Raw genomic sequence first — 14,979 nt, 5'->3', positions numbered from 1 at the left:
TCGATATCGAAAATTTCGAAAAATGTTTATCCGCACTCCTCTAGGTGCCCAATTGAGAAAGTTTGAGTTTTGAAACGTACACTTTTCTTTCATATTTCAAATTTAAAAAACCAATTCAAAATTCACACATTCTGAATCTTTATTCAGCAAAGCATCTGTTGGATACCGTAAAAAGCACAATTGTAAGACTTTTCTTTTGTCGAAATGTAAACGAAGCCTTACTTCCATTCCAGTGGATTTGACATTATAATGAAAAACTTTTCATTTTATCATGATTTTATCAACATTTTTTGTTAATTGTTTTGAAAAATAAAAAAATGTATCAATTCTATTTATTTAAGAAAATTTTTTAAATTCACGCTACATATTTAATAATTCTATGCAGAAAAATTCGGTATATTAAAAAAAGAAAATTTTCAATTTCAAAAATGGCTACAAGTCCATTTATTTCTTTAAATGATGGCAATAAGATGCCCACAATGGGAATTAATACTTTTAATGTGAGTGATTTGGTATGAGTTTATAAATTGAACGGCTGAGTAAAAGATTAAAAACGTTTTATCTCATAATTTGATGGAGAGGATGAATTATCTCAGAAATTTAAGCTAAAGCCTCGATACCTTAATTTGAATACAACACATTAATATTGAGTTTGGTTCTGTTTTCATATTCAGTTTTGATAAGGTATTTCGTGCCCGGTCAGTTTAAGTGCAACATTGTACCAAAAGATAGTACCTTTTGTGGACGCATTCTGGATAATACATTCTTGGCGTAAATTCTGGTATGAAGCTTTTTAACCGTTTGCTAAGTGAACACCCCCGACCCATAAGCCAAAGGACTAAGTGGCCCCGCACACTACATAGTGCCTATATATTTTAAATCTCTCATTTCAGGTTCATGTGGATGATCTAAGTTTCAATATAAGGGGCGCAATAAATGCTGGTTATACACACATTGATACATCAATGTTTAATTCTAATGAACAACAAATTGGCAAAACTCTAAAAGAAATGATGGATAGAGGAAAAGTAAAACGTACTGATTTATTTATAACAACAAAGCTACCTCCAACAGGTGATACTGCTTACACATTAATAAATAACACATCGTCCCGTTTCTGCGTTTATCATGAGGGGGGCAGACGACACATTAGCCCATTGGCAAGCACAACGCCAAAGTCTATTAGTATGTTGTTAACGATGCTAGATTGAAGTAAAACAGTATGTAGTTAGGAGGGTGCACTGAATAGATTGAGACAGGCACGAGATCCCCAAATATTCGATCCCCAAACACAAAATCCTCTACCTTAACGTTAAAAAAATTGCCTGTATACGACGGGTTTCACCATATTTATATGGGTCGTACGAAGTTCGCTCGCACCCTTGATAGAAACAATATTGATCCTGTAGCCTGTGTTGAAAATATTCAATATTGTTTTTTTAATAACCACGCGAAATCGGGAAATTTCAAGGTTTCAATATTGTAACGAATTTTGCGAAATTCCGCTTATTTGCAACCTTCTGCTAACATTCGTATCGCTAAACTCTCGAATAAATAACTCCAATATTCTGTATTGCAAAATGGTCTTTATTAGCTTGCGCTGCTTTTATACCCTCCGTTGCTTCGTTCGCATATTTCTCCCAAGGTCTAGATGGTTCACCTGCTAGAACTTTTTTATCTCCTGCTTGGTTACCATGTATATACATGTATACTTGTAGTTTATGTTTATCTTATATCCATATGCGCGTGCATGTGTGAGTAACTACTTCGGCTGATGATACATGTGTTTGTGAGTATCTCTTCGTTTGCTTGTATGTATGTGTGTAAATAATGATTGATTTGTTCACGTACACACGAGTGGTAGCTTGCTTTATTGGTGTTGTGTCTTTATTTACTAACAACATAGTGATGCTAAAATTCGCCACAATATCAACCCGAATCGATTGTGACCAACATTCGATACCCTTAACCCTAGAAAGATAACGTTATTTTTTACCCTAGAAAGATAACGTACGTCTGAGAGACGTGTTCAAGTTTAAGGACCCTAAAGGCATAACAAAAACTTACATTGTTTTTGATTTTAATCATTTATTTGATATTGTGTCGAATATTAGCAACACTAAGGGATACTATCATCTCTAAGCCGATACTAAGCAGTGACTCGTATGCACATCAACAAATCAACCATTATGTCTACCCATATGTCCATACGAGCAGCGGAGGGTAACGCACAAACACATGCATATATCTGAGATACCCCCAAATGTATGCAATCATCTGTGCAAGTATCACTCACATATACACGCGCATGGCTTATGAGAGAAGTTATAAAATCGTGCATCTGTAGTTATTGCTGAGAAATTTATAGCTGATAACTAACTTGTAAATTTTAGAAATAGGAGCGCCTAGAAATATGTCAACGAGGAAACCAAACAGTATAAAAAGCAGCAACAGTTGAGGCACGACAATCAGTTTGATTTAAGCAAGCTATCAGTTGCGAAGTATAAGTGTACTTTCAAGTAGTCTAATAAAGACCATTTTTGCATTATTCAATATTGGAGTTATTTATTTAACAGTTTAGTGATTCGAATGTTAGAAGAAGATTTGAAATAAGCGGAATTTCACTAAATTCGTTACAATATATATTCACTTGTTTTAAATGTTTTTTAAAGAAAAATATGGTTTTTTTTCATATATTAGAAATTAAGCTTGACTTGTCCTGGACTTGTTCTTACAAAAATCAGTCTTTTTCGAAGGACCTCAGTTTATAGCAAAAAATTAAAATAAAATAAATTTTTTTTGTACTTCAATTGAATGCATTAACTGGTTTAAACTACACTTAAAAAAATATTAGCTAAAATTACCATTTTAGGCAAAAATTACATATAAAATTTGTAGTCACGTAAAAGATAACGATACGTCTCTTAGACGTTTTTTTAAAAAAACAATTGTATATATTTCAGCAAACAAAAAAGTTACTACTGAAAAACACCCCCCACTGACAAGCTGGTAATGGTAGCTGAGAAAACTGAGAATGAGAATGAGAATGAGAATGTTCTCTCTTTACGATTGTGGGAGACTGAGAGCAAAATTAAAACGACGTACGTCTCACAGACGTACGTTATCTCACTAGGGTTAAGAGGATGTACTTTTTGTAGACCATAGTCCGAGATGACTTTCACCCACTGAAAAAAAATGAATTTGACACACAAGGATATTATATAGTAAAATGCGTTACAAGAATGCAAGACCCGATCACGTGCAACAAACATAAAAGTGGTAACATAAAAGTGCTTACAAAGGATTTTCTACAACCGTTATAAAACTAGCTTGCTCCTCTTACCCAAAAAAGAAACCTAGCACTATAAGAGTCAAGATGCGCCATTTGAATCGGTTTTATAAAGGATATGAAAAACGAAAGGGTTACCTTGGAAAGATCCTCCGTTTGGAATACTCAGCTAGAGGCCGCCCTTAACAAGCTAACAAGCGATTCCTTCAGCTATAATCGACTTTGTGATGAAATATGAGGCATACTTCCCAAAGTTACATATTACCCCTTTAATAGACTTGTGATATCAAAAGTCCCCTACGTCCCATTATTCTGCTGGTCAGATGACGCCAAAAAATCAAACACTAAATTAGTAAACTACATTGAATGATAAATATTGGAACGATTTCCGTCATCCTTTGCAAATTTGGTCTGCAGACCGGTTTCGGCGTTGTGCATATTCAGTGCATATTCAGTGCCTTAGTGGCTTGCTGAGAGTACCTACCTCTTTTATTCTTAAAAATAAAGAGGATACACTTAGTGTATTGAGGCTTAAAAACGCTTCTGAGTTGGATATCGAAATTTTCACAGTCCATATAAAGGGAGTAACAAAGTACATACGGAATCTTTTTTTTACAACTACTATTTACCTTTAGATGCAAAAAGTCGGGCGGAAATTAAATAGACACATGGATTGAAATTTGATGATAATTTTTCGTTTTACTGAGATCAGCATCTGGTATCCGTGTAGTCAGGAAGCCTATGCGGACTTTGCAGTCTTAAAAACGACTTCTTGATAGTCGGCCAGCTGGTGTAATAGCATCGAAAAGTCTTGCTTACGTCAACCATGCATTTCTAGACAGCGCTTTCTCCAAATAGGCTGATACTCCACTAGAGAACTGAGATACCTACTGGAAAAAATTGGGACTGATTCGGGTGTCCCAGCCGAGGCACCAGACCTAGAGAGAGACCGTTATTAAGTGAGACATTTCAATATAGGGAATATTTCCTTTTGCCAACAGTTCCTTTTGAATTCTTTAGTAGGGACCACTATGGATATACTCAGTCCATTTAAGGTTCTTCGGACCACTCAGTTCAAACTTTATAGAGGAAGCCAATCAACAAGCCATTAAGTAGACGGACTAGGTTAGGTTAGGTTAGAGTGGCCACCGGTGTGAGCACCAGTGCACTTAGGCTCAAAAAGGTACCATTGTGATACCACGTGGATCTCTCCCCTACTCAAACCAACAGCTCGATACAGCAAACGTCAGGAGTTTCTTAGTTTCCAACTTAGCCAGATCACAAAGATCGTGAAAGAAGGAAGATCCCAGAGATTTCTTCCTCTTGTGCCAAAGCGCGGGACAATCGCACAGAAAATGTTTGACTGTTTATATCTCCTCTTCTTCTTTGCAGCTCCTGCAGTAATCATTATAGGGAGCACCCAGCCGTTGTGCGTGCCTCCCGATTGCTATGTGGCCGGTAATAAATCCAACCACCAGAGATATGCCCCCCTACCAAAAAGAAGGAGACTTTTTGTGCGTCTCGCATCCTATTCAGGGCACAGGAGCTTGGAGTGGTAGCAGGATTCAAGATTGCTCCATCTCACACCCGCTTCCCTAAGGAAAATTCCTTTCAAAATGAGCTTACAGGTAGTGAGTGGCATGCTCAATCCCTTACAGGACGACGAAAGCGGAATGGATGTGCCCCCTCTTGCAAGTTCGTCAGCCATCCCATTGCCCGGTATATTCGAGTGTCCAGGCACCCTTACCAGACTGAGGGAAGTTTTCTCAGCGATCTCGTTAAGCGATTTGCGGCACTTCTCTACTGTCCTGGACTTACATATGACCGATCCAAGTGCTTTTAGTGCAGCCTGGCTGTCAGAGTAAATACAAATTTGGTTATAGCCGTGAGCAGCCTTTCTCAGGTGATCAGCGGCCTCATTTAAAGCAGCCACCTCCGCCTGAAAGACGCTGCAATGATCGGGCAGGCTAAATGATAGATTCCACCCTATTTGAGGTGCAAAGACACCGCTACCCACCTTATAATCCAGTTTGGAGCCGTCAGTATATATCTGCAGCCTATCGCTCAGGTCCGGCGGTTCCTTCAACCAATAATCCATATCCGGAATAATAACCTCGTACTAGACGGACTAAAACCACAGAGGTTGAATAAGCTATCAAAAAAGCCAAAGCGTTAAAATTCTAGGCCCATGACCGCATCGTGATACCACTGCCTCCTTACTGTAATGCGAAGCTGCACTAAGCTAATCATCAGTATGCTTTGCGCCAAATGCAAAGCACCAATAACACGTGTCAAATGTTATACGCGCTTAGAAAAATTCTAAACACGTCACGATCAACTGCGCAACATTCCACCTAGAAAAAAGTATGCTATTTCTAAAAGGTTCAATAGCTGATTACATGAAATTACATATTTAAACTCCCTTAGTTACCAGAAGCAGTTATCTCAGTTGCCTATGGAGATGAATGTTCTGCCGTGGTGATATTTCCTAACGTGACATCAGTCACCCTTGCAAAATGTCCCTTTACATATTTAGATTAAGCTTTTATCTATCCTGACCACATCCTGACATACTCAATGTATTTCCCACATTGGTAGCTTCACCAAATGACACAAACCATCTATTCAACTGTTCAACTGTACAAACTGGCATGATAACAACCTCTATGCGTTCAAAGCAGCATGTTCCCAAGAAGTTCGACAAGAGGAGCGTGATAACAATTCGCTGAAGATTCGAGCCGATTAACAAAGAAATCATTCAAAATTTTTTTGTTTTATTCATTTTTAATCAAAATCCATTCCTTATTTTTCGTAGCCAATGTTCCTGAAAGCGTTCAACTTGCAATAATGCATTCATTAACATCTCTTAAACTTGACTATGTTGATCTATACCTCATTCAAGCGCCTGTTGGTTTGGTGCCAGATGAAAGGTTCGATGTCTTAAAATGGAATAATGATCGTACGGTCTGTTTGGATTATTCAACGGACCATATTAAACTCTGGAAGGTAAGCCATTATCTGTTGTGTATGTGCATATCGACCAAGTTCACATTGAAGGATTACGTATGTAACTCTTTCATACCAAAAATAAATAAAATGTTACGTATACGCACCGGTGTCCGTCTTTTCAGGTAGTTCGGATATGTTTGCGTGTGATTGGTTCGTCTTTAATTAGACAACGTGCTTATTTGATCTTAATAAAACACTATTTTTTTTACAGAAAATGGAAGAATTGGTACTCAAAGGTCTTACTAAGTCGATTGGTCTATCAAATTTTAATCGCACTCAAATCGCTAAAATAATTCCCCATTGCACCATACTACCAGCAGTTCTGCAGATAAGTATATCCCTTTTCGGCACAATAGTCCAGTTACTTACAAAGTCAACCTCGTAATAAGCTACAAGTGGATATTTTGGGCTAGGTCGTAAATCAGGATGAAACAGCGGGTACTGCCTTAAAGTAAAACAGGCGTCTTCGAAACTAACTCGCTGTTGGCGATATTTTCTTAGTAGTAAAAAACTTCGTTTAACTGGTAACCAAGTTTAACACCAAAATACTATCGGCCTTAAAATCCAATGAAAAAATGCATTTGCCAATAAAGGCTGCTTTGAACTGAGAAGCCAAATGAGAAGTTATGTCCTCTCTCCGCAAACGAAAACTCACTGCACAAGTCACCTGTCATCCCCGTCTGGTGTATATTATTAGTCTCATACATCTTTGCCTGAGTGGATTATCATCCTATCTCGGCTGTTAGTTCGAAAACGCTCTCACTTTAAATTTATTTTAAGTAAAAAGATGATAAAAAATTTTAAGGACTACCTTTATATAAATGGACTAAAAATAAAAGGAAAAATTTCCTTTAATACAGACATATTCTTGTTGAATTTTGACTAAAAAACTTTAACAATAGCTCTTGTAAAAGAAATTTGGGATTTAAAATTGTAAAGGTAGAGCGCGTGTTTAAATTTTAAATAATCAATTAGTTAATCCCAAGTATTTGGTTTGCCTCAAATTGAAAGATTACTCTCCACCTTTATAGTTTTAAATCCCAAAATTATTTTACAAGAGCTATTGTTAAAGTTTTTTAGTCAAAATTTAACAAGAATATGTCTGTATTAAAGGAAAAATTGCTTTCTATTTTTTGGTCCATTTATATGAAGGAAGTCTTTAAAATTTTTTTATCGTCTTTTTTTTCAATTTTTTAGTACTGGCTACAAAAAGGCAATTGCAACTTTGATTATTAATTTAAGTAATTCCTAAGCGAAAATTCTTATCTTTATTTATTTGTTCAAAATAGCTACCCGTTCTTTGGCGTTGCTCGGACGTACTACGTCTATATCTATATTCGGCTTAGGTGAATGTAGAAAGATGTATGTGTGCTACATATAAATCGGTGAATTATTATAGCTGTTCGATGTTCTTGATATTGGTGGAGCGGGTGAGTTGGACCCGGGTTCTGACCCACGGTCCAAGTTTCACGCCTCTAGCTCAGCGGCAAGTTACTCAAAAATCGATCGTAAGATTCCCCTCGTTTTTCAGGGATTTGTAGTTATCTCAATTAGCACGCCACCTAGCTGAATTTTGTTTTCTATAAATTGTATTGTCACTAGGTCTTGAAATATGTGCTAAGTTACAAGTCTCTATGGATTGAAAGATTCCCAAATTAAAATTAATTTTCCTAATATCTCGATTTAAGCGCCACCTAGCGGAATTTTTTTGGAAAAAATATTGCATTGTAACCGGGTTCTTACTTACGTCTCAATTTTCATATCTCCAGCTCACCGGGAGGTTACTCAAAAATTGATTGCAAGATTCCCCTCGTTTTTCAAGGATTTGCAGTTATCTCACTTATCGCACCACCTAGTGGAATTTTGTTTTCTGTAAATTGTATTGTCACCAAGCCTCAAACTGTGTGCCAAGTTTAAAGTCTCTAGATCACCAGAAAGTTAATTAAAAATGGATTGAAAGATTCCCAAATCAAAACAAATTTTTTTAATATCTCGATCCATGCACCACCTAGCGAAATTCTTTTGATCAAATATTGCATTGTCACCGGGTTCTGGCTCACGGCCCAAGCTTCAAGTCTCTAGCTCACCGGGAAGTTACTTAAAAATCGATCGCAAGATTCCCTGCGTTTTTTCAGGAATTTTCGTTTATCTCGATTCGTCTGCCACCTGGCGGCATTTTGTTTTCCACGAATTGTAGAGCCATCGACTCGCAAACTATATGCTAAGTTTCAAGTCTCTGTATCAGCGAGAAGTTAGTTAAAAGACGATCGCAAAATTTCCATTTTAAAATGAATTTTCTGTATATCTCGATCTGTGCGCCACGTAGGGGATTTTTTTTCACTTGCATTGTAATGTCCTCCAGATCTGAATTAAGTTCTAAGTATGAAGTGTCTAGCTCCACGGGAAGTTACCGAAAAAGACTTTTCCGTGGGTCAAAAATTCGTATGGAAATGAGGGAAGAAACATAAAAGGGACTGAATATAAAGGTAGTAAAATGCTCTTTAACATTATTCTTCATAAAGGCTCCATCGTCGATCCAAATGTATTGAATTTATGCAGAGAGTGGACGTTTTTGAAATGAATTCTGAAATAAATCGCTTTTGTATCCAATGTTGAAATAGACGGTTATTCAATAAAATTCTGCATTAGGGTGCTTTTGAAAAAGATTCTAAAGAAAAGAATCTGTTGAAAGTCGTTTTTCAAAAGACATGAGGTGCGCATTTCCCCACACGCATCGCGGTAGTTAAAGTTGACTAGAGTTCAAGCCTTCCGCCGCTTAACCTGAGGTGAGCAGCAAAATTTTATGTTATCAAACAAAGTGGCAAGGTTAAGCTTTAGTCAACTTTAACTGGAGCTTAAACTCACACTGAGAAACCGGGCCTTAATATCGTTTCACCAGCAAATGCGACAAAACCATTATATTTTGCTTAAAACGCATTTCTTAATAACAACCCTGCAATAATGTTATAGTTAAATGCATGTATATTTTCTGTTCCATAGAGTAGGCCTCCACGTTTCGAATTCCCAAGAAAGGCCATAACGGTTCATGATTGCGTGGAAGACTGGAATAGTTCGTCGTTCGCGTGGAAAACTAACACGTTTCACCAGCACCTACATCAGTCTTCCACGCGCATAACGAACTGTGCTAGTTTTCCACGTGAAGAACAGAAAAGGGTTAGACTTCCTTCAGATCGACGATATGCACTTCCAGCTTTCCATTCGAGTTGCAAACCTTTCATAACTGGGCTACTGAGATGTTACCGCAGTAAAAATTTCAAATTAAAATTTGATGTCTTCATAAAACAGATTGAATATCATATATATTTGCAACAACCCTCACTAGTGGAATTTTGTGAAAAGCAGCAAATTGTCATATCAGCTTATGCGCCACTCGGTGCTCAAGATTTGTTATTCACAAATAATTTTACTGGTATAAAACGAGTACTACCAAAGTTGGTCGAAATACCAGACGTTAAGGGTTTAGCCACAAAATACAAAAAAACGGAAACGCAAGTGCTTTTACGTTGGATTTTGGATAAGGGTTATACATTTGTATTGAGAATGTCGAATTCTGATCGAATGAAAGAAATACAAGAGATACAGAATTTTTCGCTCAAACACGAGGATATCGCCATTTTGAATAGGTTGGATCGTGGTTTTCGATACGTTGATTTTAAATTTATAAAAGGGTGAGAAAAATAGTTAGAACAGAGATAATAATTATTCAATACTTTAGTTTTCCATTTTTTTTTCTTTTTTTAATTTCAGCATTGAGAGTCATCCTGAGTACCCATTCTAAGCTTACCCACATTTGCATATAAATAAATTTTTGTAAATGTAGCTGAAATAAGATCGATACTTTAAACTTAGATTAAACCAAATTTAATTAAATTGTACTTAAAAAAGTTAAATCTTAAAATGTATACCAGAACCGTGCTTTAAGATGCAGCAGTTAGTGAATGTTTGCTGTTACAGCAAAAAATGGTGGGGTGACATAAGGTCAACGGCCATAACGTCAAATGTTCAAAAGGTAAATTGCCTTAACACTGCTTCGAATGGCCACAAGGTCAATTTCCTTTACAACTTTTTAAAATTTCACTTTTTAGGCATTTTTGGAAAAAGGTAATAACCACAATTTTACGGCATCTAAACCAGCACAAAACTCAATAAAGTTTTCCGCTTTGGGTTAGATTTTAATAAACATATTCAACTTAAAAGTAATAATCCATACCGAACAAGTTTTTAGTCCGGGTTTTCTCTGCAATGAGGCCATAAATTTCTAATTATTTCAATTCATTCTTATTTCAATAAAATTTAAGCTGGACATTAATCAGATTTTTCAATGGAATGAATCGTGAGGCGGCCGTCGTGGTGTGATGGTAGCGTGCTCCGCCATCCACACCGAAGATCCTGTGTTCACGCCCCGGGCAAAGCAAAATCAAAATTTTAGAAACAGGTTTTTTCAATTAGGAGAAAATTGTTCTAAGCGGGGTCGCCCCTCGGCAGTGTTTGGAAAGCACTCTGACTGTATTTCTGCCATGAAAAGCTCTCAGTGAAAACTCATCTGCCTTGCAGATGCCGTTCGGAGTCGGCATAAAATAAGTGGGTCCCGTCCCGCCAATTTGTAGGAAAAAATCAAGAAGTGCACGACGCAAATTGGAAGATAAACTCGGCCTAAAATCTCTTCGGAGGTTATCGCGCCTTACATTTTTAATTTATGAACCCTGAGTATAGGCTCTTTTTTAGCCGTGGACAAAAAATCATTGGCCATTTGGTAGAATAAGTTCTTAAATCACAGAAAACTTCATTGGCTCATTTTTTAGTTCGGTCTGGATTTCCTCGGATCTAAAGCGCACCATATATTTACATTTTTTATTTATTCAGTACAATCTTACAGAATATAGAATATATTGTAACGAATTTAGTGAAACTCCGCTTATTTTACACCTTCTACTAACGTTCGTATCGCTAAATTGTTGAATAAATAACTCTAATATACAATTATGCAAAATGGTCTTATGATGATGAAATGAGACTACTTTGAAAGTACTTCATAATAACAAATATACTTCGCAACCAATAACGTGCTTAAATCAAACTGAATACTGTCTAGTCTGCTTGTGCTGCTTTTACACTCTCTGCCAAAATGTCTAGACGTTTCTTCTTCTAGAATTCTCTACCTGTTCACCAGCCACACGCGCGTGTATCTGTAGTGTTTAACCATATGCGTGTGTATATGTGAGTACTACTTCGGCTGATGATCACATGCGTTTGTGAGTACCTCTCTGCTTCTTGTATGTATGTGTGTACATGATGATTAATGTGTTTATGTAACTTACTTTAAGGTTTTTGTTTTTGTGCATTTATTTAGTGATGTGAATATTCGTCACAATATGTTTGTTGTATTCGAATTCTAAAAATTCCATATTTCCAAAGTGAACAAATTTTACACTCAAATAATTCCGCATATTCTTTACCGTTCTACATTTATTGCTCTTCTAATGCTAGCTCGTAATATTTTAATACGAAAAAATACAATCCTTCCATTTGGGAGAATATAAGTTGACTTTATGACCATTACAGAAAAGCTGTATGGTCATAAAGTCGATATCGTTGACATTGTAACCTTTTGACAATTGACGTTGTTACCATTTTATATGGTCATAACTTCAACTGACCTTGAGGCCTTTTAAAATGATCACAAGATCAATCGACTTTAAGGCCGTCCACCTTGTGTTACTCACTAAAAGTTTAGAGAAGAATTTTGCGGATATGGACAGTTCTTCTTCGGACATGGATCCCGTACGCCCAGTTATTAAACCGACAGCAGCGAGAACGATGTCTACCAACCATATTGTGGCGAATATTAGTATTTCTAACATCACTATGCTGTTCGTAAATAAACACAACAACAGTACACGATTTACATACATACATAAAATGCGACGAAGAATATTTCACATACATAACCAGCAGCGAAGCAAAGAGATTATTTCACATACACATATGTAGTCATCAGCTTAGAGCAGAAGTTGTTACTCACACATACACACGCAAATAGCTAGAAGAAAAACATAAACTACACATATACATGTATAAAGCTATATAACCAACTGTTCTAGAATTCATGTTCATCAAAAGTCTAGACCTTAGGAGAAATAGGTGGAAGAGGCTAACTGAGAGTATAAAAGCAGCGCGGGGCAAGCGATAATCAGTCAGTTTGATTCTAACACGCTTTAGTGAAGTGCGCGATAATTGAAATTGTGAAGTACTACTCCCAAAGCAGTCTAAATAAAGAACGTTTTTTTTTTTTTTTTTTTAATAATTTGGGAAAAATTTTTTAAACAACGTGACATCAGGACGGACAAGGCGACAGCTGTTTCGATTATACCTTGTAAATCTCTTCAAAGCCTTTTCTCAAATTTTTCCCAAATTATTAAATAAATTATAAAATTAAAAAATTGCTTCAAATAAATGTTTTCATACATTTAAAAAAAGCAATATGGGCAATCCCCGATTATTAAAAATCATAAAGAACGTTTTGTTATACTGAATATTTGAGTTATTTATTCGACAAGAGATTCGAACGCTAACAGAAGCTGCAAAGTAATCAGAAATTTCCAAATTTCGTTACAATATGTTGAAAGTTATCAATAGTCTTAAACGCCTCAAAAGTCCTTAAAGAGCACATAAACATTCATTTCTATTTATATAGATTTATTACTCCGAAGAAAGATTTACACTTTTGTTTGGAAAAAGAAAATTTGCAGCAAAAAAACGATACACCATAATATACCCTAAATAAGTTCCCATGTGCTCTAAGCTTAAAACTTTTTTTTGAAAATATGTTTTTATGTAAGCTCAAAAAAACACATGGGAATAAAAACTTTTGGCACAAATGAAAGTGCAAAATACTTCACGTGGTAGAACTTTTTACTAAATTATTTACATATGTTGAATTCCATCAAATCGATTTGTGACTACTCAAAGGCAAATTCACCTGCCATAGTTTTTTATTGTACTTGTAAATGGGTGTTTCCCTGAAAGTATCAACCAAGAGCATATGCTAAAGAACATTGGAGTAAGAGAAACCGAACATATGAATACACGGTCAGAAATTTTTGGCTATTTTTTAAACTTAACAAAGTTTACTGCTGATTTAATGCTTTTTATACTACTTTTAGAACTACTAAATAGTTTTAAGCGATTTCTAAGATATTTTGGTTTCAATTTTAGTCCAGACACTTGAAAGATATCATTTTCTATGAAAAGTTTAAAACTAAAACCTAAAAGTTTTACCCGTACCGTGTTTTTAAACTTTTTTCGTCTTTATTATAAACTATTAGGGGATAAATTCAATTGCAAATATTTTTGGCTTTGAATTTTAATCCAGAAATTTGAAAAATATTATTTGCAATATGTGTTTTGAAATTGAAATCTTAAAGTTCTACACTCTAAATTAACAGGGGACAAACAAGTGTTTTAATCTAAGGGTTTATTTTTGTACATATAGATTCAAACCAAAAAGTTTTAACTGTAGATTCTGTGGTTTAAAATATGGATTATTTTTGGACGAAAAGTTTAAACTGCAATATTTTAATTCTAGTTTTTGAAAGTTACAAATATATACTCAAGGCTTTGAAAAGCAAACAGAAAGGTTTTAGTTCTAGTATTTTTGGTTTCATATTTAAAAAATTAGTTTTGAATCTAAACCAAAATGTTATAATATTAGTGTTTCTTTGTTTCAAAAATGGAAGTTTTCTAGACTAAAATTTAAACCAAAATATTTCAATTCAAAACCAGTCATACTCAGCTCATTTCTCTTTAAACTTGCAAGGTCTACATTTAAAACCAAAATAAGTTTAGTCTTATATGTAGACAAAAAAGTTTAAGATCTAAACCAAATTTGAACCGTGAAACATAATCAAAAAGTCAAAGCTTTGTGTGAACCATTTATTTTATTATAATATAATTTAGAATTGCCATAAAGTTTACGTTGTAGTAGGCGGATTTTAAGAACTATAACATATGTTTTGTTCAAATACAAGTTTTTCCTATAGAACGTGGGGGTGTCCTTACTCTGATTTTTTGACCAATAACCAAACAAGCACGTTGCACTGTGCGACATCGCTTTCATTACATCCTAGTTCGTGCCATTATGCAGATATTATGAAAAATTTGGATCATTATGGCGATCAAAAAATAATATTGTGGCGAATGTTGACATCACTAGGCTGTTAGTAAATAAGCACGCAACAACAAAAACATTAAAGCGAGCCACACTGGTGTACATGAACACACAAATCATCATTTACACAAATAAATACAATACAAAGAAGAGATACTCACAAACACATGTAATCATCAGCCGAAATTGTTACTGACACATACACACGAATATTTGTAGCTCAATTACCAAGCAGGAGGTTCAGTAGTTCTAGAAGGCGAAAGGTCTAGACTTTAGTAGAAATATACGAGTGAAGCAATGGAGAGTATAAAAGCAGCGCAAGCTGAGTAGTCAGTATTCAGTTTTTATTTAAGCACGCTATTGGTTGCGGATTATAAGTGCTATTGTGAAGTACTCTCAAAATAGTCTAATAAAGACCATTTTGCATTATTGAACATTGGAGTTATTTGTTCAACAGTTTAGCGATTCGAACGTTAGTAGCAGGTTCCGAATA

The 14,979-nt window shown here is 35.5% G+C and overlaps 1 protein-coding gene across 1 annotated transcript; it reads left to right on the top strand.

Annotated features, from left to right (window-relative positions):
- The first annotated feature begins 376 nt into the window (after nt 1-376).
- Nucleotides 377-10,266, top strand: LOC137244095 (prostaglandin F synthase 1-like). The gene is made up of 5 exons (XM_067772644.1): nt 377-500; nt 894-1,074; nt 6,105-6,295; nt 9,605-9,987; nt 10,067-10,266. The coding sequence occupies exons 1-5, from the start codon at nt 429-431 to the stop codon at nt 10,095-10,097; spliced, it is 858 nt and encodes a 285-aa protein (XP_067628745.1). The 5' UTR covers nt 377-428; the 3' UTR covers nt 10,098-10,266.
- The last annotated feature ends 4,713 nt before the right edge of the window (nt 10,267-14,979 follow it).

This window comes from Eurosta solidaginis, chromosome 1 (genome assembly GCF_040869045.1).
Source record: "Eurosta solidaginis isolate ZX-2024a chromosome 1, ASM4086904v1, whole genome shotgun sequence".
Taxonomy (NCBI): Eukaryota; Metazoa; Arthropoda; class Insecta; order Diptera; family Tephritidae; genus Eurosta; species Eurosta solidaginis.
This window is presented reverse-complemented; position numbering and strand designations above follow the sequence as displayed.